Source organism: Oreochromis aureus, linkage group 23 (assembly GCF_013358895.1).
Source record: "Oreochromis aureus strain Israel breed Guangdong linkage group 23, ZZ_aureus, whole genome shotgun sequence".
Lineage (NCBI taxonomy): Eukaryota > Metazoa > Chordata > Actinopteri > Cichliformes > Cichlidae > Oreochromis > Oreochromis aureus.
Genome location: NC_052963.1, coordinates 13,217,277 through 13,244,510, shown reverse-complemented (window position 1 = coordinate 13,244,510; position 27,234 = coordinate 13,217,277). Strand labels below are relative to the sequence as shown.

Genomic DNA, 27,234 nt, shown 5'->3' with positions numbered 1-27,234 from the left:
GCCTGGTAATGAACTAATCATTTGATTCAGGTGTGCTGATCCAGGGTGACATCTAAAACCTGCAGGGCAACTGCCCTCGAGGCCTGGAGTTCGACACCCCTGCTCTAACTAGTCAGCTGGTGTGAAACTTTAGAGTTGTGATGGCATTTAGTATTTTGTTGAATGTGCACAAATGTGCACAAATAGTCCTGATTAAGGCTGTAAGGTTATGATAAACTTACAAGTTTATCTTAAAGGATATAAAGCATGACGTTTGCATCTTTGACTCCACACATGAAGTGAAAGAGATACTTCAAAAATATTTAGGTTTTTTTTATTTTTCTCCCAGAGTTTCTTGTGAATGGACAGACAATCAGCACATTTCCATGATGCGTCTGATGGAGCTGATTTTCATTATGTTGCTCACTCCCATGTCTCGGAGGTTCCTGTACTCTCCTGGCCTCACGTACATCATGCGCCCTCTGAAGTTAGGCTGCTCGAACATCAGCCAGTGGCCGTCCAGCACATTGCAGGACTGGCAGTCAGACATATAAAAGCGTTCCTGGAGGGACTCGCAGTCATCCATCAGCTCATGCATCTGGCCTCCAAAGTTCTCTCTTTCATAGATCCTCATCCTGAACTGTCCCCTGTGCTAATGGAGCGGGAAAAAAAGACATAAAACATGAGAAATGCAGTCTGTCCCAGGTCCAGCTGACCTAACAGCTACCTCTTTGGACTTTGGAGTGTCTGTGCAATCCCCACATGAAATGGTACAGACCATCTACAACCACCAAAATGTCTTACCATGGGGATCAAGCGACAGGAGCGAATGGTATCCATCATCGTCATGCCTCCCATGCGCTGGAAATCAGAGTACTCGCCTCTCCTCAAGAAGACCTGATTACCCATGAAGTTGGGGCGGTCGTACACCATGAAGCACCCACTGTCCACTCTGCAGGAGTTGCAGCGGTTCAGGTGCATGTGAATGTCAGAGCAGTCACTACTGCACTCATAGGAGCGACCCTGGAAGTTCCTCTCCTCATAAAAAATGATCTGCAAAAAATAAACAAGAGCCACAGAGCGGTGATTTAATATTTGGATGGACTTGCTTTGCATTTCTAACCCTCTTGGGATGTTTCCACAAGTCTTAATTGTTCAGTATTGTAAGATTTTTCTTTAGTACCATACAAGCAAATGAGAAGTATTACCCTGCCCATGGTGACGGTTTGGTTTTTTTCCAACTGATGCCAGCCCATGCCACTTTTATATACAGTATGAGCCCGAGACCACCTTCCACACCTTTGTGTGAAACATCCTGACTCATCATGAGGTTCACGTGGCACAGCATTCACATTTCACAGTACACCTCAATAGAGTTTGTTTAATACTGTTATTGTTACCACAACATTCAGTCTCATCTATAGATCTGATGTTCATACTAGATAGATTTTTACAGAAGAGAGATGAATGCAATAGTAGAAGTTGCTGGAAGGGAGCATAAATCCCAAATTTCTATCACAATACCTATTTGCAGAATCGGACATACAGTCTGCCACGCTATAGTGCTGCTGTGCCACAATATAGAGTGATGACTCAAAGGTTTCAGCACAAGCTGTGCAATGTATAAAAAGGGAAAAGGGTCGATGTTGATGAGATGTATCTGAGATAACCATGACCATGGGGAGGGTAAGTGAAACTTAGCTAATAACATTAGGAAGTTTTAAAGTTAAACTTCATGAGTTCATAATAACAAATATGCCAAATAGCTGTTTACAGGTTGCTTATATATATACACTTCACCTGTTTTTCTCTTTTGCAGATCATTTTCTATGAAGACCGGAACTTCCAAGGTCGCTCCTATGAAACCAGCAGTGACTGCCCAGAGCTCACATCCTACCTTAGCAGGTGTAACTCCTGCAGGGTGGAGAGTGGCCTCTTCATGGTCTATGAGAAGTCGAACTTCATGGGTCATCAGATGCTGGTGAGGAGAGGAGAATACCCAGACAACCAGCGCCTGATGGGAATGAGCATGAGCGACTGCATAAGATCCTGTCGCACGATCCCCACGGTAGGTGGATGACATTGAGCTGCATTCGGGGCCCAGCCACAACAGAAAGGACAAGACAGGGACCTTTTAAATATGTAGATGTAGAAGGCCAGTGACAATGAAAGCTAAAAAAACAGCCATTTGGTCAACATTTGTCTGAGCACAAAGGCTGCCCTCCTGCATGCAGCAGAAAAATTATAATTAATTGTGAAATATATTGAAATAAAAATTGAGCCTAACTGTTCAGTCCTATCTTTCCGCATGTATAATATTTTAAATTTAGGATTCACTCACTAGAAGTCATCCATATCTCCCAGCCTTCTTTAACCATCCTGCTCAGGTGCAATCACCTGTCCTAATTGGAAGAGTTTAGAACAAAACTTCCAGATCCCATGGATATGGCCATATACAATGAAGCAGCAAAAGTTTTCATAAACGCGGAAGAAGATGGATAGAGGGAAACATTAAAATATAGTTTTAAGCAGTTTTAGATTTAAAAATTCCATTTATGCTTATTTTATATTTAATTTTTTTTAATAATATCGCTACTTTATGTTGTCCAAGATGTAGTTTTAGATTTACATTCTCAGCTACAGATAGGTTTTATAGACTTACAGGCCACAGTCATTCTGCTTCTTCATCCACAGCACCGAGGCCCCTTCCGAATGAGGATCTACGAGAGGGAGAACTTCGGAGGCCAGATGTACGAGCTGAGCGACGACTGCGACAACATAATGGATCGTTTTCACATGTCTGACTGCCAGTCCTGCAACGTGATGGACGGCCACTGGCTGATGTTCGAGCAGCCCAGCTTCAGAGGCAGGATGCTGTACCTCAGGCCAGGAGAGTACAGGAATCTCAGAGAGATGGGGAGCAACATCACAAAGTTCAGCTCCATCAGGCGCATTATGGACTCCTGTTAACTCAAAATCACACACTCCAAATGTACTGTGAAAATAATAAAGCAAGCTGAAATCCCATTCAGACACACGCCTGTTTTTTCTAATGTAAATACTGATAAGTCAAAATTCAATTGTAAGTAATATGTTAGAAAGGTTTCTAAGATTAACTGCATTTGTAGATGCTTCAAAGTTCTGTATTTTAGAGAGGATTTACTATTAGGAAATAAATCCCAAACAGAAATAATAAGGAATTTTGAATACTGAGAGAGTTTGGTTTTATTTTAGCAGTAAATTTCAGAACTAGATGCTCATAAGACTCCTATTTGTATCTAATTCTCAAAGACTTTAGGAAGAAGGAAAACTGTAAAGCATAAGTAAGTGAAGTTTATTTATACAGCACTATTCACAGACATAAAAGTCACAAAGTGCTGTGTATAAATTAAAAGACAATATGAACAGAGAACCGTGTTGAAACAGAATCAAAAAATCTGAAAGTGTAGTGGGTTTGTAATGAGCAAACCATGCTGAATGCCAAACAAGAAGGAACAAAACTTCCCCCAAGCTTATACCAAGACTGAGAAGCCAAGAAGGAGAAGAGAAAAAAACAATCCAAGGAGATAAAATAAAAAGGACTCATTCAGTGGACTTTTGAGGATTTACCTCTTTATTTTAGACTGTTTAGGAAAAGAAAGATGAAGGACATCAGTTGTTTGAAAAGGTTGTCACCCTCTTTTATGCCCGTGTGATCCATTAAGTGTGTGCTTTAAAACTGAAGCACTTAGAGTAAATAGAAAGTAGAAACAATATGAGGCATAAGTGCTCGTATTGGGTATTTTGGAGGTGACATGGCCAAATTGGCTAAGGCCACTTGTGGAGTGCAGAGTCCCCCCTGTGTCCATCTCAAATCTTTTTTGAGTTAGATTGTACAGTATAGTATAATTTATCAATTTCTTGCATATATTGATGTTTAATTACTTTAAAGCTGTTACATATATAGTCTGAAGGTTCCTAATGGACTTAACCAAATCATCACTAAATAAAAGGTCTAATCTGTTTAATGAAACTAGACAGAAAGATGTAATATTCTACAGTTTCACATAATGTAAACACTTTCAATTGCACAGAACAGGTCTTAATGTATGCATTTTATATTTGTAACAGCAGTCCAAAAGACATTTTTGAGTCTATCTGCATATACTTAAACCAGTAAATACTGCCTGAGGCAGGGTTTTTGTTTCCTGTAGGATCAGAAATAGAAAATAAAAGCCTAAAAATGCCATTTTAGTCACATGTTCACTTAGGTTCTATGCAGTAATACCTCAATTTTCAATAATACCTTCAGTTTTGTTTTGTTTTTGTTTTTTAAAAAAAGAGAGTTATTATTAAACAGCGTTAAATAATTTCTGTCCCTCACAGTCTAACACTGATCCTCTGCCTTCACTGTTCCAGCATGTGTTTGATACAGAGCCATCATCAGGCCAGAACAAAGGCAAATCAAACAGCTCCAAGCTATTTTGCTGATATGTAAATCTACCTCATTTGGGTATCAAAGACTTGCCACACTCTGCACATTTTGTTTATCGTTAAATACTTTGATGGGGCTGCAGCAAAGAATGAGGTCTACAGTGCATCCAAATGGGGAAGGTAAGCTAAGACCTGTTGCGATCAGTGTGCGTTTAAAGACTCTTCCTCCGCTCGGGTTTATTAAAAGCTTACGTTTTCCACAGATCACATTTTTTGAGGAGAAGAAATTCCAGGGTCGCTGCTACAACTGCAGCAGCGACTGCGCTGACCTGCACACATACTTCAACCGCTGCAGCTCCATCCGAGTGGAGAGCGGCGTGTGGGTCATCTATGAGAAACCCAACTACAAGGGTTTCCAGTACGTCCTCAGCCCAGGGGAGTACGCCGACAACCAGCAGTGGATGGCCTTCAACGACAATGTCAAATCCTGCCGTACTGTCAAAAATGTAAGTTCCTCCCCCCCTTTTTTTTTTCCAGGTTCCTTCAGCCACAAAATCCAACAGAGGTTTCACATAGACTGCTTCTGGAAATGTGTTTGGGCAGTCCCTGCAGGACAGCATTGTACAAGGGCACCGGTCCAGGCTGGGTGCTCACTGTTAAGCCGGCAGACTAAACAAGTAGACAATAGGAAGCACAACTGGCAGCAACTTTTAGCTTTTTCTAAAAAGAAAAAAAAAATTGATTAAAATTGTCAGAAGCGGTGTAATTTCTCTCTGTTTGATGGAACATTATAGCCTCTTTAAGCTCATTGTTTTGATTTAATCAGTCTGTGCTTTAAATCAGTCTAATGTGCAATAGCAGCCAAAGACCAGCTTTGAAGAGATTACATAATACATTACATAATAAAAATGTAAGTCCATGTGAGCCGATAGCCTAGAGTGAAACCCTGCACATGTATTTTTTTATCTTTGGGAGGAATTTTCCAGGACTTTTCATAACACTGGCCATAAAATAGAAACACTGCTCCAAAGTTGGCACTGTAAATCTGCACTGAGCACACTGTGCTTTATTTGTGTTTGCAGGTCTACGGTAGTGCATGGAAGCTGAGGCTGTACGAGAGGCCGGACTTTGGTGGGCAGATGGTGGAGTGCTCTGACGACTGCCCATCGGTTTACGATACCTACAAGATGCGCGAGGCCTACTCCTGTGTGGTGACAGATGGTGCCTGGGTATTCTACGACCTCCCCAACTACCGTGGGCACCAGTACCTCCTGGAGCGGGGCGAGTACCGGCAGCACAGCGACTGGGGGGCATCTTCACCTGGCGTCGGCTCTTTCCGCAGGATCACAGAGTTTTGATTAACAGTCATAATTAAAAAGCGATGCACATGACAATCAATAAATGACTCAAGCAAATTGACTTTGTCCTTGTGGATTTCATCAAATGTGCCTCAAGCTTGATGTGGAAGGTTGCAGTAGCTCCGGTTGCTAATAGAGTTTGAGCTGTTTTTTAAGGTTAGAGGTCAAAATTTTGAAGATCTAAAATAAAAACACAATTGACTTTTATTAAATTATTATGTATAAAATATAAAAGACTATATATAAATTATATATAGAACTTAAGCACAATTTAAAACTCTTTACAAATGCTTGACAAAGCTGGTACATACAGATGCAAGTAACATACCAATAATAGAACAATTTTCCAAGTAAAATGTAAAACATAATGCTAGATTAGAAAAAAACAGAGTAAACAGTACCTATCTTTGAAGAATGAATACATTAATAAAAGCCAAGTAGAACTATTAAATCAGTTCATTTTGAAGACGTGAAGACTTTTTGTGTCGCAGTTTCACAAAGTTCAGGAATCTGCAATAGTCGCCTCCCTTCTTACACCTCTCGTGTAAATACAACACTGCAACTCCATGTCAAAAAGTACAAAGAAGCTAGTAGTTTCACTGCTGAAGGTAATTCAGTACTGATGATTTAATGTTGGGTACCTTTAAGTGATGAAGTGTATCATTAGTCGAAGGACAATAATTAAAACGTTGTTATTGTTATTTTAAGAATCTGGATCATTCTTCAGTAACAACAGCGGTCTTATGGCGGCAGATTTAAAGGTCATCGTGTGAGGAGTTCACCCTCTGGGGAGCATGAATGTTTGTATAAGCTGTGGCAATCTGCTTGTTACGTTTAAAAGAAAAATCTGCCTTGATGATTCAATAAAGGAAAGGAAGTTTATCAAAATGACATTTGTTTGTGTGGAAATTACGAAGTGTGGAGTTAAGGTTCCGATTAATAACAGGGTGGGAAGAGGAGATCACCTTTTGTTTGTGTTGGTTCCTTTTAACCGCAATCCGGCTTGTTTCCTAAACATTACCTAACCTTCACCACAGTGTCGTGCTGAAGACCACACTTGTGTCATCATGCATTGTTTCAAATGGGAGTTTTTCCCTGCATCATCAACAGTGCATGGAATCAGCTTATTTATCATGGAAAGGAACGCCAATCAGTTAGGAGTAAATGATCAATCAAATTACTGCTTACTTGTTATAATATGAATTAGTTATAAAGTGTGTATGAATATCTCTGGTGCCTTCCTGCTGTATCACTGACTCAGCTCAAAGCGTTTCATATCAAATCAACTGTCCTGCAGTGCCCTTGTTTTTGTCAGCACGCTCTGCTGCATCCAGTGGCTTTGGGATGCTTTGCACTGTGCGTTTGCATTGTTTAGGGAAACAGGATTCACTGCTTCAGAACAATGTGATAAGCCTGGATAAATATTTGAATCAGTGATTGAATAATCCAGTTCACAGAAAGCAAGCCATGTGCTTAGTTTTATTGTCCTTGTTCTGTATAAAGTGAATATAGGAGGTGGCTGCTTTAATGTTTTATATCACACCAAACCTGTTGATATCGACAATGGAGAAGGTACTGTATGTTTAAGACAGGCACATATTTGTGGCAATATGATTCATGCTTGTACCGTATTTTGAGATAAATGAGTACAAAATGTGTTTGTTTTACCAAAACAGCCACTTCCTAGAGTTCAGTGAGTGCAATGTTTCATCAAAACTTGTTTTCTCAGATCATCTTTTACGAGGACAAAAACTTCCAGGGTCAGTCCCACGAGTGTGACAATGATTCCAGTGACCTGCACACCTACTTCCCCCGCTGCAACTCCATCAGAGTGGAGGGAGGATTCTGGGTAGTCTATGAAAGACCAAACTACATGGGCTACCAGTACGTGCTAAGCCCAGGAGAGTATCCAGACTACCAGTATTGGCTAGGTATCAACGATTCCATCAGGTCCTGTCGAATTATTAGAAATGTAGGTGATTATATATGTGTGTGCATGGTGTATAATCAATTCACAATATAATACAGTTAGAAACCAACAATGCAGACATTCCCATTCTTTCATTTGTTCCTTCCAGGTGGGGAATTCATGGAGGCTGAAAGTTTGGGAAAAGCCAAACTTTGAAGGTCAGTCGATGGAGATGGCAGACAACTTGCCTGCCTTCCCCAAGCACTGGAAAAACAACAATGTCCACTCTTGCAAGGTGTTCGAAGGAGCCTGGATCTTCTTTGAGCACCCAAACTACAGGGGCCGCCAGTACCTGCTTGAGAGGGGCGAATACAGGAGGTACGCTGAGTGGGGGGGCATGCAGCCCAGCGTTGGATCCATCCGCCGGGTTAAAGAGCAGTAGCCACTGACAAAATCTTTGAAAAAAATAAAAACAAGGAAAATGGCTGAAAATGCTTAAAATAAAGTCATGATAGAAAATTAAACATTGCTTGTCATTTATTACCCATGATCCTTTTCACTCATTATCCATATTGTATTACATTTAATCACAACATTTAAAAAAAATCAAATTAAAGCTTTTTTTTAGACTTTACTGAGATTAAAACTTAATATAGAAATAATAAATACTGATTTAAACTGGAAAAATGCAATGTTTAAATAGTGAAAGTCATTTTAAATCATAGTAAAATAACTACAAGAACTTTCAGAAAACACTGTTTAAAATTTGCACCAGTATATAAACTCATGTGCACGTTACGCATGCACTTGCATTAAACAAAACAAATATATTAGAGATTTTTTTTTTATGTCCAAGCTTTTTATTCTTTATATAAATGAGTATATTTATTAAGCAAAAACAGGAGGATACACACAAAATTTTATTATTTAATATTTATAACATGTTGTAATGGTCAATGGTTTATATTTATAAATATTTTCTATCTAATTCTATTAGTGAATAGTGTTCAGAGGGGAAGGCTGTTAAAGAGATTTCAAGGAAACTTGTTCTTAACTGTGCATGTGACAATAAGAACAGTTATAATAATAAACAAGAGGATTAGTTATACTTGACTAGGCAAAAAAAAAACAATAACAGAAAAATAGAAAAAGAGTATATGTTATGTAATATAATGGAGCTAAAAGAAACCACCCAAGCATATGAATATCAATGGAAAGCCCAGGATGTCCTGTATTTAGTACCAAAAATCAATGTCCATTACAGAGGACATAAATGATTAGGATGGTTCTTTGGAGGATATGGGAGGTGACATGAATGAAGAACTGATTTTTCAGCAACATTATTTCTATTTTTCTAGAGTTAAACAGCATTCAGTCAAAATTTCTGCATCAACACATATATAGGTCATGTGCTAAAACAATTGCAGAATCAGCTAATGTGCTGATGTTAATGGAGAGCTCATTTGAATGACAATGATTCCCCTGGCAATGCAGTTCATCAGCCTTTATTTAAAAGTGGACCGCCGGTGATGCAGTGTGTATGAGGGGCTTTAATCTGATTGGGTGAGGAGGAACACGAGGCGATTATGGAGCGCACAGGGAAGGTAAGTGCCACAACTGTGCGATATGATAATGCCGTAATGACCTCACGCTAAGCTGTGGGTGGATTGCTTCTTGCTAAATGGAGTTGAGCTGATGTCCTGTCAAATGTTAGTGTGTTAGTGTGACGAGCGGGCGAGGCTTTTGTCAGATATAACCTGATATAAGCTGAAGTGCATGAATGTTCCTGCACAAATAAATATAGATGGTAACCCTGACAAAAAGCTTAAAGCTGAATTATTTCATTTTTAGTCACTAGGGAGCAGCACAAAAAAGTGAAAGTCCAATATTTGCCCTGCGTTAGTACAACAAACTTTATAACGTATAACTCAAATTCTCTGTCAAAAGAGTTATATTAGCGATGTTGTCCATAGAGATGTGGAGAGTTTTAGGGTTTGTTTTACTTACAACTTACAGCTTTTAATTCACACTCTTGCTTGCAGATCTTTTTTTACGAGGACAAGAACTTCCAGGGTCGTTACTACGAATGCAGTAGCGACTGTCCCGAGCTAAGTTCCCACTTCAGCCGCTGTAACTCTATTCGGGTGGAGAGTGGAGCCTGGGTCATCTATGAGAGACCCCAGTATATGGGCTACCAGTACATCCTCTGTAAAGGGGAGTACCCCAACTATCAGAGTTGGAACGGCTTCAATGACACCATTCGCTCCTGTCGCTTCATTAGATATGTAAGTCTCAGGAAACAACCACAGAACTAGAATACTATGTATACTTTCTTCTCTGTAATTTTTTGTGTTTGTGTTGTTCTCCTTCTTACAGGATGGACAAATGTGGTCTTAGCTGCTTAAAGTTAAATTCCTATCAATTATTAACATATTCTTATTTTTAAATCTTTAAGCCATCCACCAGGCACAGGATCCGCATTTACGAACGTCCAGACTTCAGTGGCCAGATGATAGAGTTTAGCGAAGACATGCCCAACCTGCAGGACCGCTGGCGCTACCGCGACATCCACTCGGCCCACGTCCAGGACGGCACCTGGGTCTTCTATGAGCATCCGAGCTACAGGGGGCGCCAGTACCTGCTGGAAAAGGGCGAATACAGACGACACTCGGAGTGGGGAGCTCTTCATCCATCTGTAGGCTCCATTAGACGCGTCGTGGACTTCTAGATCAAAAGCTCACTTCCCTTTTCTCGCTTTCCTCCCGTCGCTCATTCAACTGAGCAAATAAACCCGCAGGCATAGACAAATAATGAACTGCTGTGATTTTATTTCTTGTTGTTTTAAACCAACCAAAAAAAAAAAAGCATGAAAACAGGATAAGTTCTACTTTGCGGTGCCCGGCGGGAGGTTTTTAATTAGCGTGCCAACAGCTGGCGGCTCGTGGTAAAGCCTAGAAATAAAACTGCTGAAAAAAGCCTGCTGGTAATTCAGGAGGGTTCACCAACAAGGACTAGTGGTATGCCAGCAGCCAGCTATTGTTTATTTGTGCCACAGATGGCAGAAATGATACAGCAGAGCAACAATATCCACTGCCCAGCAGGTGCCCAGACAACAACAGCAAAATATTGTCACGATGTCAGACAGCTACAGTTGTTCACTGATACACAGTACTGTAGATATGATGCAGGACTCTGATTTTACGATTTATTTAACTTCATCAACATCTGCCTGACCTGGGCTCAAAATAGTGCCTTCACGTTTGATACAGTGCTCTAATGTAACACTGGTAATGGTTTACATTAATGGCTCTAATAATAGTGAATGATTTACTTATCCTTTATAGTTCAATTATTACCTTTTAATAATAATTAAACGATACCTTTAGGGTTGCCAGGTAGGGATAAGCTTTGGACAGTTTGTCCCTCTCCAACCTGTATTTTTCATTCTTTTTCACATTGTGTTTTCAGCCTTTTATGGACTTTATGACCTTTGACATTCTGGAAAAATGAGCTTGTGTCTAAATCCATTCTTTAACATCAGCATATGTACATGATGACGATTAAAACTTTTTTAAAATAAAAAATAAACAAACAAACACAAGAAACAAAGCTAAATTGGGTTAACAACTAATTATAATACCAACTAATTAGGTTAATTGACAACAACTCAGGAACATGATTGGGTATACATGGCCTCAGGAACACTTCTTTATCACTGTCTTTGAGCACAGTTCACTGTGGCATCCACAAATGCAGGTTGAGGTTGTATCATGCAAAAAAGAAGCCATAAAACATGATCCAGAAACACTGCCATCTTCTCTGAACCAAAGCTTGTTTAAAATGGACTAAAGGAAAGTGGAAAACTGTTCTGTGGTCAGATGAATCAACATTTGAAATTCTTTTTGGAAAATACTCCGGACCAAAGACTAAAGGAACCATTTGCCTTGTTATCAGTGCTCAGTTCAGAAGTTTGCATCTCTGGTGGTATGGAGGTACATGAGTGCCTGTGGAACTGGCAGCTTGCACATCTGGAAAGACACCTTAACCGGCATATACAGATTTTAGATCAACTTTTGCTCCATTCAGATCACATCAAACTGAAAATGAGCTAATATTGCTCTTAAAATTGTGCAATGTCTCAATTTCAGTGTGTTGTTTTCTTTTCAACTGTAATTAAAAGATGGGTTTACGTGACTTACACGTCATTACATTTTTATTTCATTTTACATTTTACAGTGTTCTGACTTTTTGAGAAGTGGGGTTGTCTTTGAATTTGTAATCTCTGAATTAATTTATTACTAAAGTGCAAAGTCAATGGTGTTAAAGGTGAATCTGAGCTAACAGCTGCTAATAAGTGGTCAGTGCAGAGCTGGCTTTTAGGTGTTCGTGTGCAAACGTTAGAAAGTTTAGGGGGAGCACAAAACTATGGAGGGAAAAACAATGTGATCTAAGATCTGTGGTTCTATGAGAGCTGAGGTAATTTATCCCTCTATGAGGACTAAAGGATGTAGGCATGAGAGCCACCCAGTGGTTTAACAATTGCATTTTACATGACAGGAAATAAGAGTGGTAAAAAAGCTTTAAAACTGTGTGATTTAGTAAAAAAAAGAATATTCATACATCTCTGTCTTTTTTAATCCTGATATTTTGCCTTCTGATCTGTTTATGTAAAATGTACTAAATAGTGAAATTGTAAATCAGCATAATCCCTGAGAAGTAACTGATCCCATATTTAGAGGTAGTCAAAATAATAATTATTGTACGGGTGTAATTTTACTGATAATACTTACCCGTTGCTGTAGGTCAAAAGGGGGTGATAATTTATCATATGTGAAAACTTCTGTTTCCCTAATAAATATACAGATAAAAAGATAAAAAGGAGAAAAAAAAGACATCAACACACAACTGGAACATTTGATAAGAAGCTTTAGGACTGCAGTGTGTAATTTCCTGTTCCAGGATATGTTCAACTATATCTGCCGGAACGGAAGAATAAAAAGAAAAAAAAATCTGTGATGTGATATTGTGCACAGTCGTAGACGTGCGGTGGCCGAGCAAACAGGAGACACTGCAAATCAGTAACAGAGCTGCTGAGCTCAGCTGATGTTTGAACTGGAACTTTTATCACACGCACAGATCCGTTCTGGCATCTCCCCACGCTGATCGAGCACTTTCTAAGTCGAATGCAAACAGTCGGTGCAGCCCTGCAAAAAAAAAAAAAAAAAAATCCACCTGAAGAGGTCACTCGGTATGAAGCCATAAAATAAACATTTAAATTCATTTTCACTGCTAGCATATCAACATAAACCCTTTCCACGCTGAATGGCTGCTCTTTGCTTCCTGTTTGGATGCAATAATCGTGCAGTCGGGTTTATATCATCAGCTCTGTCAGGTTCCTTTTCAATAAATACATAAATAATATATTTGGGACAAAAAGAGCACAGGGGAATAAAAGGATTACTAAATCTATATTTAGTGGGTGATGCAGTCTGCAGAAATCTCAATAGAAAAACGCACAAACACCTTGATTCACATTAGTTGATTACTAATATGCACTGATTTTTCTCTTAGGTAGACAGGAACACTGCATTTGTTTAGAGCAACATGTTGATAACTGCAGGGTTTGCAGCGCTGTAGCTTTCCAAGCATAGTAAAGAGCCACCTGTTATTGTGGAGGTACTGTATGAGGGGATTTACCCTGTAATCATGTGGAATTTTTTGGGTGATCACTCTGCAGCAGCAGGTAATGAAGTGGAATGAGATCAGAGTGGAATTAAAAGTGCAGCAAGGGCTCTGCCACCCACTGAGATGAATACTCTTCAAACAGTCATGTGCGACGCTGGATTACACCCGTCGAACATTTGACAGTTTCCCAGTTTTTACAGGACTACTTAAATATCCTCAGTGTTAAATACAGTCCAGGTCACGGGAGTCTTTTTGATGTCTTATCCCCACAAAAACACATATTCTGCTGTAGCTTCCAAAAACTGATGGATGTGCCTTCAAAAAAGAAATACAGGTAGCTGAGGAGGAACATGTGAAAGAACTGCATTAGGGTTTGGTACAGTTTTCGCTATTCCACAGTCCTGAGTAAGAAATGTGAGAAATGCTCTAAGGAACAAAGATCTAAAGCTTTTCTAGTCTTATTGACCCTCAAAGCCACATTTAACCTTTTCATACATGTTCAAGTGCTTTATCTATCTTGCATTCACATCTATGGCCGATTTACAATCACTAGTTAACCTAAAATGCGCATTTTTGGGAGAATCCGGAGTACTGGGAGGAAACCCACATAACCCCATGGAGTTTAACTGTGAGGTTTAATAATAGTAACACTAAATATATGATCTACTCGGTGGTGGTTGTCGTTGTAGTTCCAATTGTAACATCATAAGAGAACAATAAAATTAAGGACATCAATTATTATTACATGGCAAGTGTTTCTCTCTGTTCTTGCTATAGTGTTTATTATGATCTATGGCAGGAAAGATGATCTCATGAATACAACCTAGTTCGGGTGTCACACTCATTTTAAATGCAATTTCAACAGTTTTTCTACATGATAATGAAATGCAAAATTAAAAATAGTAGATTGTGTATTACATTATTACTTTGGTATAGCATGCATGGTCTTTATCACTGGAAATATATATATATATATATATATGAGTATAACCTGGAAGTCCCAAGGTCAAAATGGGAGATGCCCCCAAGGGTGGTGGAGAATGACCAAGCTAAGATCCTGTGGGACTTCCAGATACAGACGGACAAAATGGTGGTGGCTAACCAACCGGACATAGTGGTGGTAGACAAACAGGAGAAGACGGCCGTAGTGATCGATGTAGTGGTTCCGAATGACAGCAATATCAGGAAGAAGGAACACGAGAAGCTGGAGAAATACCAAGGGCTCAGAGAAGAGCTCGAGAGGATGTGGAGGGTGAAGGTAACGGTGGTCCCCGTGGTAATCGGAGCACTAGGTGCGGTGACACCCAAGCTAGGCGAGTGGCTCCAGCAGATCCCGGGAACAACATCGGACATCTCTGTCCAGAAGAGCGCAGTCCTGGGAACAGCTAAGATACTGCAAGAGGACCCTCAAGCTCCCAGGCCTCTGGTAGAGGACCCGAGCTTGAAGGATAAAACCGCCCAGGGGCGTGCTGGTGTTTGTTCATATATATATATATATATATATATATATATATATATATATATATATATATATATATATATATGTGTGTGTGTGTGTGTGTGTGTGTGTGTGTGTATATATATGCCCTGCTTCACATTTTCCAAAGCTCCCAGGCCTTATGTTTAACGCCCCTGATTTAGTTGAAATCCGTAGGCTATATAATAAACTAGCAAAAGCATGTTTTTTATTGCTATTTTCATCATTATTGTTCCCGTGTAGAAGTTACAGATGACCTTGAATTTGGTTATTTATTTACCTGTTTACTTTGTAAGACCTTAATTGCAGCGCTGGCCCTTTAAGAGCGTCCTAGTTTCATGAATGAAACGCAGCCATTCATAAAAAACACCGGGGGCCGGGCCACAGAGCAGCCTCGACGACGATTGGCTCGCCTTCTGACTGACTCTGAGCTCCAGCCAATGGCAGGGCAGGAGAGCGCTCGTTTTAGCCGCAGCTATCAGAGCCCTTCATTGAGAAAAATCCACAGCCGAGTGATTAATCGAGGAGCTGCATGGGATGTAGGGGAGGAAATCTGCGACGAGTTCTGTTTTCACACTGCCAAGAAACTTCACTTACCAAGTGAGTCTTTCTTTTTTTATCTGACAGCTTTAGTAAAAGCTGGCGCCTGCTTGCCTTTGATTACATAAACGCCAAATGCATGGTTGCGGTTTTTTTTTTTTTTTTTTTTTTGCTACGGGCTCCGAGGGGAGCACATAGGCGTTCAGAGGCGAACGCCATTTTCTTAAAAATCTAACGCAGTGCTGCGTTTATTCCCCCGCGACCGTCTACCTGCCTGCAGTGCGGCATTTCCGTCTGCAGCAGCTTTTTTTCAGCTTGTTGGCGCCGGGAATCCTTCACTGTTTGTCTGTGGCGAAATTTCTCAATGGTGAGCGGGTGTCTCCCCCCTCCTCCTCCTACTTCTCCTCCTGCCTCAGCCAGTATCGTGTTTCACTTCATTGAGAAAAACAAGGAGGACTCAGTGAGCGTCACGCCAAACTCCATTCACAAATCTTTCACTTTAAGCGAGGATTTGCTGCTAACGTTAGCGGAGTTAGTCGGAGTGATTTCTCCTCGGTGGTGTTTGTAGTCACTGAAGCAAAGCCCCCTCCCAAAACGCATATTAAATCGTTTGTGGAGGTTACTTTAACCCAAGACTAGACAAACAATTACGCAATGACGGGGGGGGGGGCTGACCTTTTATCTCTTGAAATAGTTTTTCACTGTTTACTTTTACCCCATATTTCGCTAGCTTTAGTTGGACTCTTGAGCAGTTTGAGCCAGGTCAATACCACTTTTTTTTTTTTTTTTTTTTTTTTTTTTTTTTTGAAGAAACATTACAAATGTAGAAATTTACAAAGCTTTGAAATTTGGTGTAGTTAAGAGGTGCAAAACATTGTTAAAATAATGTCCCAGATATCTTTATCGCACATATACGTTTACCGGCTACTTCTTTAGGTACACCTTGCTAGTACTAGGTTGGAGCCTCTTTTGACTTCAGAGCTGTCTTAGCGTTTCATAGCACGGATTCAACATTTATCAGAGATTTTGGTTCATATTGATGGTACTGCTGCACATGCAAGTGAATCTCTCATTCCACCGCACCCCAAAGGTGATTTACCGGATTGAAATGGTGACATGTGAGGCTATTTGAGTACAGTGAACTCATTGACGAGTTCAAGAAACCAGTTTGAGGCGATCTGAGCTTTATGACGTGGTGTTGTTCTGCTGGATGGGTACACTGCGGTCATAAAGGGATGGGTATGGCCAGCAATAATGCTCAGGTAGAGTGTGGCATTTAACAATGCTCAGCTGGTACAAACTGCAGCACTACAGCAGGTGGTAGCAAGGCGAAATGGAGCCGTGCTTTCGTCATCTGAATGTCACAGAAGAAATCAGGCAGCCTGTTTTTTCCTCTTGTCTAATTTTGGTTAACCTGTGCAAATTTTAGCCTCTGTTTCCTGGTGACAGGAGTAACACTCGGTGTGGTCTTCTGCTGCTGTTGCCCGTCTGCTTCACAGTTTGAGGTGTTGTGCATTCAGAGATGCTCTTCTGCTCACCTTGGTTGTAGCAAGTGGTTATTTGATTTACTTGTTGCCACCTTATTAGATTGAAGCAGTCTGGTCATTCACCTCTGACCTCTAGCATAAACAGCCTTAGTAAACTCTAGAGGCGATTGTGTGGGGAAACCCTATAGTTCAGCAGTTTCTGACATACTCGCACCTACAGCCATGCCACATTCAAAGCCACTTAACTTCCATTTCTTCCCCATTCTAATGTTCACTTTGAACTTCAGCTGGTCACCTTGACCGTGACTAAATGCACTGAGTTGCAGCAATGTTATTAGATATTAGCATTATTAGCTGAACAAGTGTGTTTTGGTTTGTTTGTTTGTTTGTTTTTAAATGTTTCTTCTTTAATCCCAGCTCTTGGCAAGCAAAGTGTCAAACCATTTTAACTGCTGTCTTTTCAAACATAGCATTGTCATTCTTTGTACATATGCTTCTCTGTACGTCATTAAAGTCGGCACAGCACAGCCAAAGTAAAAGACGTCATGTTTTATTTGACTATTCAGCTGCTTTCTCTTTATTGCCTCAAATCAGCCTTGGAAGAGCGATTCCTTCCGCAGCTTCACGTCAGTTTATTCACGTCAGATTTGCATACTGCAGATTGCATAATGCCTTCTGTGACAACTGGGCTTTTATAGCCAGTGTAAACACTCTTTTGGGCTCACAGAGGGCAGAAAAATACAAACATGCCAAGTCATGTGAAAGGGATGATGGTAGTATGGATGGAGGGGCTAGTCCTGGTAGGGGAAAAATAGACTACGATACACTTAGAATTAGTCTGCTTAATGACTCCAGTATGTTCAAAGTATATCACTTCTTCACTGCTCATTCCAGGGTGAAGACTCCTGCACCATGGAGGGCTTTTATGACCAGCAGGTTCCCTTTGTGGTCCCTGAGAGTGTGAGTTTGAAACATTACGATTTTATATTCTTCTTTTTGTTGTCTTGCTGCATGTGTGCTGAGTTTCATTCCTTTCTCCGTTGCTGCAGAAATGTCACACACAGGAAGCAGCAAAGTGTCTCAGCGACAGGAAGAGGAAGTTCATGGACACCGAGCTGGCTCAGGACACAGAAGGTACATATAAAACTCAGACTGACTATGAAACTGCAGTTAAATTCTTGTGAATGCCAGGATAACATCTGTCTGCTGGATACAAACAATGTGGGGAGAAATCATATTCATAAATTTGCTAATAGGATTATTTTTTTCCCTCCCCTGTTCTTTCAAGTGCCCCTCGTGGTCTTTGGTATTTCTTTAATAGGTCATACTTCTCTCACAATCTTATATAGGCCATTTGTTGTCATTAATTACATGTGAAATGTTAAATAATTGCGCCCACACACATTCTAACAAATGAATGTGAAACAATCTTCCAGAGCTATTCCAAGACCTGAGTCAGCTCCAAGAAATATGGATCGCCGAAGGTGAGCATCCCACATTATACAAATGATGTGTGATAGTTGATGAGAGGGGTCCTTAAACGGCATGTCTTTTCCTCCCTCTCAGCTCAAGCTACTGATGACGAGCAGTTTGTCCCCGATTTCCAGTCCAATAACTGTGAGTACCTGCTTCTTCTTGGATGTTTGGAGAGATCGCCATTTCAGATTTTAGCAGTGGTGCACATTATTTATGCACCAGAGTTTTTGTGAGAGCTATATGATTGGTCTGGAACTGAGCGTTGGAATTTGGTCTTTAAAGTGGAGTTGGATATAAGAGGGGTGGCACGTGCGATCACATTGCACTGTCAGCTGTTGGCTCTCATTGAGGATCTGTGCAGTTTCCTGCTCTTTCATGGCAAATGGATAAGCCCAGCTGAACTACCAGATTGTGACTTGTGATCTCAAAGGTCACTGGTGTAAAACCAGTTGTTTACAGCGCTCGCATTCGCTGGTGTTTCCACTCACCTTGGAGCATTGCCAGTTAAATGATAGTCATCACATGCCAGAGGAAATGAGGCGAGATAAAAAATAAAAAAAATACTGTACTTAAAAGTGTTACAGATAAGGCAGGCGGTGAGGAAATGGTGCGTTTAGTGCTCCTGCCAAACACGTATTGCATATACTTATTGCTGCCGTAATCATAGCTCCTTCAACACAACGACTCCCCGTGCGGACAATAAAGCTGACGGAGACCATGTCGTGGATGGAAACATTAGCGGCGTGGCGTCATCTGCGCAGCATACTGATGAGAATCTCTACAGATTCCTGGAAAGCTTAGATCAGATAGGGGTGGGCTTCCTTTCTTTCAGAGACGCAGGAGTGGGGAACAAACACTGAAAGGGACGATGAAGGAAAAACTTTCTGCTAAATGGCAAGCCTGCATTGCAAACTGGAAGAGCGCAACTTAAAGACATGCAGAGCTTGTCTATTTAATGCGAGGTGTGATGGCTACTAAATTATCGACATGAGCAGATAAGGGTTACGAGGGAAATGTTCAGGGTCTGAAACGCTGGCAGTAAACTCTAATTTGGATCTGAAGCCGTTCTGCCACACCAGCAGGCAAATGTTTCCACCAAAGCTGCCATTTAAGTCTCGAGTGTGTGTTGGTTATGGAAGAGCTGCTTCAACAAACACATTATTTTCCCACCCTGTGTTCCCAGAGGTAATGTTGTGTAATCCTAACTGTCTAACCATTACGCTCACCAGGGATCCAACACTAGGCAGTTGGAGGCAAATTAGGAGTGTGAGACTTGCGTAACTGTGCAAAAGATGATTGTGGCAGAGGAGACTGATGATGAAGTCAATTAAAAGGACTTGGCACTGAATAGGGTTACAGAACATTCAATTTTACTCTTTTGAGCTGCCGAACAGCAAAAAACACTGTTTTGAGATAAAGACTGATGTTGATATACTTGTAATACCAGCCAAAAAAAAAGGGCTGCAAAAAAACCCCCCAGAAGCAGGCAAAAATAAAGCTTACGATGGAAAGGCTGCTGTGAAAACTAATGCTAAACACATATGTACAATATTATGATTTGTGTAATTACAACATGTGTTGCCTTGCATTTTTTCTCCCTCAAAATCATGTCTGTGTTTTGTGAACTTTTTTTTTTAATTATTATTTTGTTTTTATTTTTATGATATTGGAAGTTAAAGAACTGAAATAACACAGGTGGGGAAAACTGAACAATTAGATGACCCCCTGTGAGCAAGCACTTGGTGACAGTGGGAAGGAGAAACTCCCTTTTAACAGGAAGAAACCTCCGGCAGAATCAAACTTGGAGAGGGGTGGCCATCTGCACTGAGGCATTGGGGTTGAGGGGAGGGAGACAGGACAGAAGAGACACTGTGGACATGCAAAGTGTTGTACAAACACACAGTGAGTTGAGAAGAAACACTGCATCATGGGAAGCCCTGAGTAGCCTAAGCTTATCACCTGATTCTGCCCGAACTATAAGCTTTATCAAAAAGGAAAGTTTTAAGACTAATCTTTGAAGCAGTCCACTTGGCCGTCTAAAGTAAGGACGTTCATTCCATGCTCTGCAAACATGCATGTAGTAATTGCCTGTCTGGTTTTTTTTTTTGTTTGTTTGTTTTTGCAGTGATGTTTCATGGACTGGCCGCCAGCAAAGTGAAGCGTGAACAGAGTCCGTCCAAAGACTTCTCTCCCTGCAGAATGCCTCAGGCTGACATGTGCCTTTACAGCTACAGGTAACCCGTTCATGTCTTTAAACCTGTGTGTGGTATACTGCAATACTACTACTACCGCCACCACACACACACGGCAGACTGACTCTTGGATTATGTGGTGTTATCTGGTTTCCTCAGTGCCTGTGAGCCCGCTCTGACTCCAGCCTCCACACCTGCAGTACAACAACGTGGCTCCATCCACCCTACTGGACCTCCACCTTTACAGAGGCAGTTACAGCCATCTACCCCCCAGCTGACCAACAGCTGCTCCCCAAACCATGCTCCTGCCCTCAGCCCCTCCCACCTCCGCAACCTTCCACAGGCCAATCAAAGCCAGCAGTTTGCTATGCCACATCCTCCCATTGGCTCCTCCAGTGTGTCATTCAACGCAGAACAAAGGTAAGTTTAAAAAAAACTATATGTATATATATGTGTGTGTGTGTGTGTGTGTGTGTATACATATGTACGTATACATATATATAAAAAAATATGTATGTATGTGTGCATGCATGCCTTAAACCTTTAAACATCCACTTCTTTCCACACTTCAGGTTCCAGCGGCAGCTGTCGGATCCCTGCCTGTCTTTCCTTCCTCCAAAGAAGACCGCAAACACACCGTACCATCCCACCATCCGTGACGGGAGGCCGATGTATCAGCGCCACCTTTCAGAGCCTCTGGTTCCCCACGCTCCCCGGGGTTTTAAACAAGAACTGGTAGACCCAAGATATCCAGAGCCAGGGCCTCCTACTTCAGGTCTGGCACGTCCTCAGACTGCCTTCAACCATGTCACAATTAAACAAGAGCCAAGGGACTTTGGCTATGACTCAGGTATGTTACCATTACCTAGTGTGGCGACGGCATCTGAATAAAATGTATTCATGTCTGTTAGGGTAACAGGCAGTCTTACCATAAGTGAAACACTCAAATAACTACAGGCCTAGGCTCAGACACTTTACATTTGCTTGCAGTTTATGAAGATTTGTGACTTTTGTGCCTTTCAGAGGTTCAAACATGCCAGTCGTCATCCTTTGAGAAGTCTTCTGCTTTGTACCAAAATAACAGTGCAGGTGAGTTTGTGTGTCCTAGGTTTAAAAATGCCTTTTCATGCTTCCACAGCCTTTTTACTCTATTCTTTGCTCCACAGGATTTGGTCCAGACAGAGAGCCGTGTCTGTACTATGATGACACATGTGTTGTGCCGGAAAGGCTGGAAGGTAAGACACGGACTTCCAAAACAATGTGCTGTGAGCTGGTGGTATTGTGTGCAAAACGGCAGAAAAGCAGTTAGGTGACTTCTGCGTGTCTTCACCAGGTAAAGTGAAACAGGAGGGTCTACCATACCAGCGCCGTGGCTCCCTGCAGCTGTGGCAGTTCCTGCTCACACTCCTGGACAACCCAGCCAATGCACACCTGATCATCTGGACGGGGCGAAACATGGAGTTCAAGCTGATTGACCCCGAAGAGGTCAGCTACTGCATACCTAATGTGGAACTTTGAGAAGCTTAATATTCTTAAGACTGAAAAACAACATTTTAAAGCAATATATTAATTTTCCCTCCCCTCCCCATCATGTGTTTAGGTGGCTCGGCTCTGGGGGATCCAGAAGAATCGACCTGCCATGAACTACGATAAGCTGAGTCGCTCGCTGCGGTACTATTATGAAAAGGGCATTATGCAGAAGGTAAAGGCAGGTCATGTTCAACTTGAGTCTTCCTTTACTCCTATGTTGTAATCACAAACTATAAAAGATGCTAGTGAATGGGCTCATACACTGAAGCACTGAGTTTGTGACCTCTGGTATCTAATCTTAGCCTCTAATAAAGCACATCTGAAAGCCATCCAGTTTAATGTTTTGAGTTTTAAAAAGGAGTTGAAATTATTTTTTATAATTTTTATGAAAGGCAGTATTTTATATTTTATTTATTTGTGCCAGGCTATTAAACATCATCAGTGTTTATTTCTGCTGTTTTGGGCATTTAAACACTGAAGTCCATGGAGACTGACTCTCTGTTTAAACCAGCCTCAAGTGGCCGTTAGAGAAACTGCAGTTTTCCGTCCTCAACATTTTGTCATTTATTTCCAAATTTTTGAGGGATTACTTTTGTTTGATTTTTGATTTCTCAACTCTAATTCCTTCTGCAGGTGGCCGGTGAGCGGTATGTCTACAAGTTTGTGTGCAACCCCGAGGCGCTTTTCTCCATGGCTTTCCCAGACAATCAGAGGCCAAGTCTCAAGCCTGACCCGGATGCTGTCCTACCTCCTAGCGAGGACGAAGGCCCACACCTCCCCAGCTATGAAGATGACGGGCCTTATCTGGCTGAAGGAACGGAGCAGTGCATCCAAAGACTGGGCCTCCCTGACGGCTACCCGTACTAGACTCCACAGCCTGGCAGCTGAAGTTATTTTTAACACGATGTAACCTATATTTACAGAGCAGTGTTTGAGAATTTTTTTTTTTGTATGTATACCTACGTTATCTGTCACAAAGACGCAAGATTTGGAGAAGTAAAGTGTTTTTGTTTGTTTGTTTGTTTGTTTGTTTGTTTGTTTGGTTTGTTTTGTTTTGTTTTTTTGTTTGAAATTATTGTTAAGCCAGAAAGCTAAAAAGAGAATAACTGAGATGTTTAAACTCAGAAAATGAACACAAACTCATTGAAGTTCTGATTTGGTTTCACGTATTATATTATTCTAAAAATACCTGGAATTTTAAGATTAGTTTGCATTTGAGCAGTCAATAAGATTACAACATGTTTCTAGAAGGAGAAGGCTTTACTATTGGAAAAATTGTGATGGGTGAAATGGTATTGAGTCAGATTTATTGTATGGAATAGGCAGTTGTAGCAAAATGAGGCTGGTTAAATTACAATGACAGTTTTTTGGGGGGGGTTTTTTGGTTCTTGAATTATTCCAACTTTTTATTGTAGGATTGATGCTTTTTTTTTTTTTTTTTTTTTTTTTTTTTTTTCCCCCCAAGCTTTTTTTTTTTTTTTTCAAAATGCTCCATTTTTATCTTTAAACTTCTTTTTGTTAGTGACAGTGGTCTTGATGCCAGTTGTATTTTTTGTAGCATGGCCATCTCTGTAGTCCTCTTGCTTGTGAACTCTGGGATTTGTATTACAACCAAAAAGTATCTCAAAGCCATGGCATTCCTTTACTGTTTCTGCTTGAAAGGGACTGACTTGTATTTTCAGACCTATGAATTCTCCTATAAACATCAGTTTGAAATGTTTTGTGTACCTCTTCTTGTTTTCAAAGCTGATATTTTTTGGCTTTCTATGGACTCGTAAGTTTTTCCTATTGCTGTTTTTGACAAAGGTACTGCTTCTATTTTTGATTCAGTGATACTCTGATGCGAATAATAAGCATGGACTTTCTTATGAATGCATCAGCAGTTTATGTCCTCGGATAGTTTTCTGCATTTTGTAGAGTTTATTTGCTTCGATGTGTAGAAAAAGTGTATAATTATATATGGATATATTTTTGCAAAAGGCTGCGATTTTTTCCTGCTAAAGTATTTCTTCAGCCTTCCAAGGATTTACTCATGAACTCCTGCAGCTAGATGGTGGATGTAAAGGTATATTTTGCTATCTGATCACATGGTTGTATAACATACTGACACTGGTCTCTCTTCTGCCCTTGGATACTGTTATTCGTGCCTTCTGTTGATCTTTACTGATAAAATAAACTATTTTACTCTTTTCTCTCGCCTCACAGTTGATTATTTCAAAACCACTACCAGGTGGAGATCAGTGAAGAAAAGAGAAACGGTGTTCTCCACTGAGTGAGCAACAGCGCCCTCTGCAGTTTGTGTGTCGAAGTGCAATAGCTTACAGCACCTGGTATTCCCAGGCGGTCTCCCATCCAAGTACTGACCAGGCCCGACCCTGCTTAGCTTCCGAGATCAGACGAGATCGGGCGTGTTCAGGGTGGTATGGCCGTAAGCGAGGGAACAGTTGTATAAAAGACCTTTTATCGGTGGCAAATGTCACACAGTTTGATGTATATTATTGTGCTAAACGTCACACATTACAACGAAAACATTCAAACCTTCGTTATTAACTGCAGCTTCAACATTGAGCTGCAAAAATGCTTTTCCCGCAGTAACATCTCCATAATAACACATTTATTTAAGTTTATTACAGCGCAGTGTTAAAGTGACAGAGAGCACACAGTGTGTTAGGACGATTTGGAAGTAAAAAAATTTTGTCGTTTGGAGACTAAGTTATATATAGAAGATTAAAATGTAAGCGTGTATGTGTCGTCACAGCATGTATAAAAAGGCTATTTCCGTTTCTTTCGCTTACGGCCATACCACCCTGAACACGCCCGGTCTCGTCTGATCTCGGAAGCCAAACAGGGTCGGGCCTGGTCAGTATTTGGATGGGAATACTGGGAGCTGTAGGCTTTTTCAATTCTACACAGAAACTGCAGAGGGCGCTACTTCTCACTCAGCGGAGACAGCTTCAGTAATTACTCAGTGACAACACTTCTAAAGGTGATGCTGTTAGTTTTTTTTGTAAAACTAATAACTAAATACAGAAATAAAATAATATAAACCCCCCAAATTGAAATAACAATTTGAAAAAATCTTTACAATGCAAATGACTCAAAGTCCTGAATCACTGAAGCAGTCTGTAGCTTCATCCTGTTTTCACTTCTGTACAATGACCCTCAGTGATGATGTCAACTCTACTGATCCTGAACCTCCATAGCTGTCTGACTGTTGTAACTAATTTTAGTTCCAATATTTAATCATTGCTGTAAGCAGACGATCAGTATCACTGCACATAAACAGACAGATGTTCATGACGGTGATGACCGACAGTATAAAAGTTACTTGATCTCTTTTAAGACTAAAGAGATCCACACTTTCTACTTTCTCACTGAATCATTTTAGATGATGAACAGCAGAACGGATTCTGTCTCCAGTTAATGATTATGAGTATTTTGTGACATGACTGGTTTTACGTCTCACTTTGGACATGATCGTCATTGGTGATGACTGAATGATGCTGTAGGTATTTAATAAGCTCAGAGGAAAACTCTTAAACTGTTAGAAACACAACATTAAACTAAAGGTCCTGTTAAAAGTAGACTTTTTACAAGGATTATGATGAAATCCTGAACTCTGTCAAATACCCCGGATAGCTCCTGCAATCATGACTGTTGTAGGAACAAAACATTTACAAACGTTAAACATTACTGAGACTTATTAGCCTTAACTCATCATGTGCACTAAAGTGATCGAAATATTTGGATTTTATTACCCTCACTATTACAGAGGCTTATGTTTTTCTGTTTTTTCTTTGAATAAATAGCAGAAATTCTATGTGTTACTGAGATAATAGTTCATGTGGTTTGTTTACTATATTGAAAGACTTACTCTGAAAAATTTTTGTATTTTTTTCTCTACTTGTTTCCACACATGGGGCAGAATAATGCAGTCCAGATCAACTCCATCGCTATGACCTCAGACAAAATGTAATCATCACCTCTAAGACTGTGTCAACAGAGCATTAACATATATTATCATCACATCATTAAATCTTCCAGATAATAATGAGCATAAAGCTCCTCTCTCTGTCACAGATTTTAAAACAAGTGTGTGTGGTTTCACAAGTGCTTCATTTTCAGGTTAATAAAATTCTCTGGAGCAGCAGCTAAAGGATCTAAAGGATGCTGCTATAACTGCTGTGATTGTGATAATTTTCCACATTCATTGAAATCTGCCATGTTCCGTCATTATTATAATTACTGTTATATTACTTAAACAAACTCAACAAATTCTTAAGAAGCATTTCCAAAGCAACATCATGAGAATGATCTTTAAAGATCACAGCGAGTACACAGCTGCTCTCATTAACAGCAACATTGCAAGTGTAGAGATTGAAGGTTGAAGATGGTCAGTGAAGGAAATTCTGTGAAACGTCAGATTGGCTGCAGTGAGTTCATATAGTGGCCAGGTGACTAAACAGCACCTGCACATCTGATCAGTTTTAATGAATGTGAATATTTATCTGAACAGAAATCAGTGCAAGTCGTCTCTATATGAGATATGCAAATTAATTATACAAAAGAGGAAAGTTCACCAGCTGAAGATGTCATATAATGCAATATCTGGAAGGTGAAATAGTTTTTAATTTTTATTTCATTTTAATTTTTCATTGACAATGTTTCCATTTACCCTGCCATAGTGTTCAGTTTAACTTTGTTAATATTTGTATATGTAATGCTCCAATTTAAAGCAGCGAATGATCCTAAATTTAAGGGTAATTAAGTTTAATGGCAAGTAAAACCAGTTCCAGTTTTAGCCAGAAAGACCAAAACCACAGAGGGAATGGTGTAAAAGAGGAATCATTGGGTCAAAGACTACATGCATTTTGTTGTAGGACAATATTTGCAGGTAAATATTAAAATCATCTCTTTATTTGTTTAATTCTACTCCTCTGAAATATTGCAAAAATACTACAAAATTCACATGTATACAAACACAAATCACTCCAACCTCACTGGATATTACTGGTATAAAATAATGTAGCAGGAATAAAAGACAGGATAAAAGCTGTCTTTATAAATACCAGGACATCATTTTAAAAATTGAATATTTCACATCAAAAATGCTCTGTTTCCTGTAAATACCCCGCCTGCTTGCTTCTATATTCTCATTTTCAGTGTTTAAGTGTTTGAAATGGTCAGA

At 40.3% G+C, this 27,234-nt stretch overlaps 6 protein-coding genes, 1 non-coding gene and 1 pseudogene across 8 annotated transcripts; 6 read left to right on the top strand and 2 right to left on the bottom strand.

Annotated features, from left to right (window-relative positions):
- Nucleotides 1–352: 352 nt before the first annotated feature.
- LOC116321877 (gamma-crystallin M3-like) lies at nucleotides 353–1,196 on the bottom strand. The gene is made up of 3 exons (XM_031741820.1): nucleotides 1,188–1,196; nucleotides 784–1,032; nucleotides 353–631 (listed from the first exon to the last, which is right to left on the bottom strand). Exons 1-3 carry the CDS (start codon nucleotides 1,194–1,196, stop codon nucleotides 353–355), a joined length of 537 nt encoding a protein of 178 aa, XP_031597680.1.
- A 328-nt stretch (nucleotides 1,197–1,524) lies between these two features.
- On the top strand, nucleotides 1,525–2,949 carry LOC116321879 (gamma-crystallin M3-like). The gene is made up of 3 exons (XM_031741823.2): nucleotides 1,525–1,665; nucleotides 1,799–2,047; nucleotides 2,674–2,949. Exons 1-3 carry the CDS (start codon nucleotides 1,651–1,653, stop codon nucleotides 2,947–2,949), a joined length of 540 nt encoding a protein of 179 aa, XP_031597683.1. The 5' UTR covers nucleotides 1,525–1,650.
- A 1,614-nt stretch (nucleotides 2,950–4,563) lies between these two features.
- LOC116321880 (gamma-crystallin M2-like) lies at nucleotides 4,564–5,750 on the top strand. Of its 2 annotated transcripts, XM_031741825.1 has the most exons (4): nucleotides 4,564–4,572; nucleotides 4,656–4,898; nucleotides 5,034–5,038; nucleotides 5,486–5,750. In XM_031741825.1, exons 1-4 carry the CDS (start codon nucleotides 4,564–4,566, stop codon nucleotides 5,748–5,750), a joined length of 522 nt encoding a protein of 173 aa, XP_031597685.1. The 2 variants fall into 2 exon arrangements, with proteins under 2 accessions (XP_031597685.1, XP_031597684.1); XM_031741824.1 differs by lacking the exon at nucleotides 5,034–5,038 and having other exon boundaries at nucleotides 5,475–5,750.
- Nucleotides 5,751–7,392: 1,642 nt separating this feature from the next.
- On the top strand, nucleotides 7,393–8,101 carry LOC116321869 (gamma-crystallin S-1-like). Its single transcript, XM_031741813.1, has 3 exons — nucleotides 7,393–7,407; nucleotides 7,480–7,722; nucleotides 7,829–8,101. The coding sequence occupies exons 1-3, from the start codon at nucleotides 7,393–7,395 to the stop codon at nucleotides 8,099–8,101; spliced, it is 531 nt and encodes a 176-aa protein (XP_031597673.1).
- Nucleotides 8,102–9,245: 1,144 nt separating this feature from the next.
- LOC116321870 (gamma-crystallin M2-like) lies at nucleotides 9,246–10,387 on the top strand. Its single transcript, XM_031741814.1, has 3 exons — nucleotides 9,246–9,263; nucleotides 9,702–9,944; nucleotides 10,115–10,387. Exons 1-3 carry the CDS (start codon nucleotides 9,246–9,248, stop codon nucleotides 10,385–10,387), a joined length of 534 nt encoding a protein of 177 aa, XP_031597674.1.
- Nucleotides 10,388–15,316: 4,929 nt separating this feature from the next.
- On the top strand, nucleotides 15,317–24,236 carry LOC116321881 (ETS translocation variant 5-like). Its single transcript, XM_031741826.2, has 13 exons — nucleotides 15,317–15,421; nucleotides 17,743–17,808; nucleotides 17,898–17,982; nucleotides 18,285–18,332; nucleotides 18,415–18,465; nucleotides 20,450–20,558; nucleotides 20,676–20,936; nucleotides 21,089–21,366; nucleotides 21,540–21,605; nucleotides 21,683–21,751; nucleotides 21,850–22,001; nucleotides 22,117–22,218; nucleotides 22,680–24,236. Exons 2-13 carry the CDS (start codon nucleotides 17,761–17,763, stop codon nucleotides 22,911–22,913), a joined length of 1,503 nt encoding a protein of 500 aa, XP_031597686.2. The 5' UTR covers nucleotides 15,317–15,421; nucleotides 17,743–17,760; the 3' UTR covers nucleotides 22,914–24,236.
- A 125-nt stretch (nucleotides 24,237–24,361) lies between these two features.
- Nucleotides 24,362–24,480, bottom strand: LOC116321890. Its single transcript, XR_004199591.1, has one exon. It is a non-coding gene; the product is annotated as a 5S ribosomal RNA (ribosomal RNA).
- A 355-nt stretch (nucleotides 24,481–24,835) lies between these two features.
- LOC116321888 lies at nucleotides 24,836–24,942 on the top strand (annotated as a pseudogene).
- Nucleotides 24,943–27,234: the final 2,292 nt, after the last annotated feature.

Excerpts from the sequence above, each read along its gene's own strand:
- LOC116321877 (XM_031741820.1), bottom strand. Across the intron at positions 632-783 it reads CCTGTCGCTTGATCCCCATG|CACAGGGGACAGTTCAGGAT; the intron begins GTAAGACATTTT and ends CCGCTCCATTAG.
- LOC116321879 (XM_031741823.2), top strand. Across the intron at positions 2,048-2,673 it reads CCTGTCGCACGATCCCCACG|CACCGAGGCCCCTTCCGAAT; the intron begins GTAGGTGGATGA and ends CTTCATCCACAG.
- LOC116321880 (XM_031741824.1), top strand. Across the intron at positions 4,899-5,474 it reads CCTGCCGTACTGTCAAAAAT|GTCTACGGTAGTGCATGGAA; the intron begins GTAAGTTCCTCC and ends TTGTGTTTGCAG.
- LOC116321869 (XM_031741813.1), top strand. Across the intron at positions 7,723-7,828 it reads CCTGTCGAATTATTAGAAAT|GTGGGGAATTCATGGAGGCT; the intron begins GTAGGTGATTAT and ends TGTTCCTTCCAG.
- LOC116321870 (XM_031741814.1), top strand. Across the intron at positions 9,945-10,114 it reads CCTGTCGCTTCATTAGATAT|CCATCCACCAGGCACAGGAT; the intron begins GTAAGTCTCAGG and ends TAAATCTTTAAG.
- LOC116321881 (XM_031741826.2), top strand. The coding sequence starts at position 17,761 with ATGGAGGGCTTTTATGACCAGCAGGTTCCCTTTGTGGTCCCTGAGAGT. Across the intron at positions 21,367-21,539 it reads GGACTTTGGCTATGACTCAG|AGGTTCAAACATGCCAGTCG; the intron begins GTATGTTACCAT and ends TGTGCCTTTCAG. Across the intron at positions 21,606-21,682 it reads GTACCAAAATAACAGTGCAG|GATTTGGTCCAGACAGAGAG; the intron begins GTGAGTTTGTGT and ends TTTGCTCCACAG.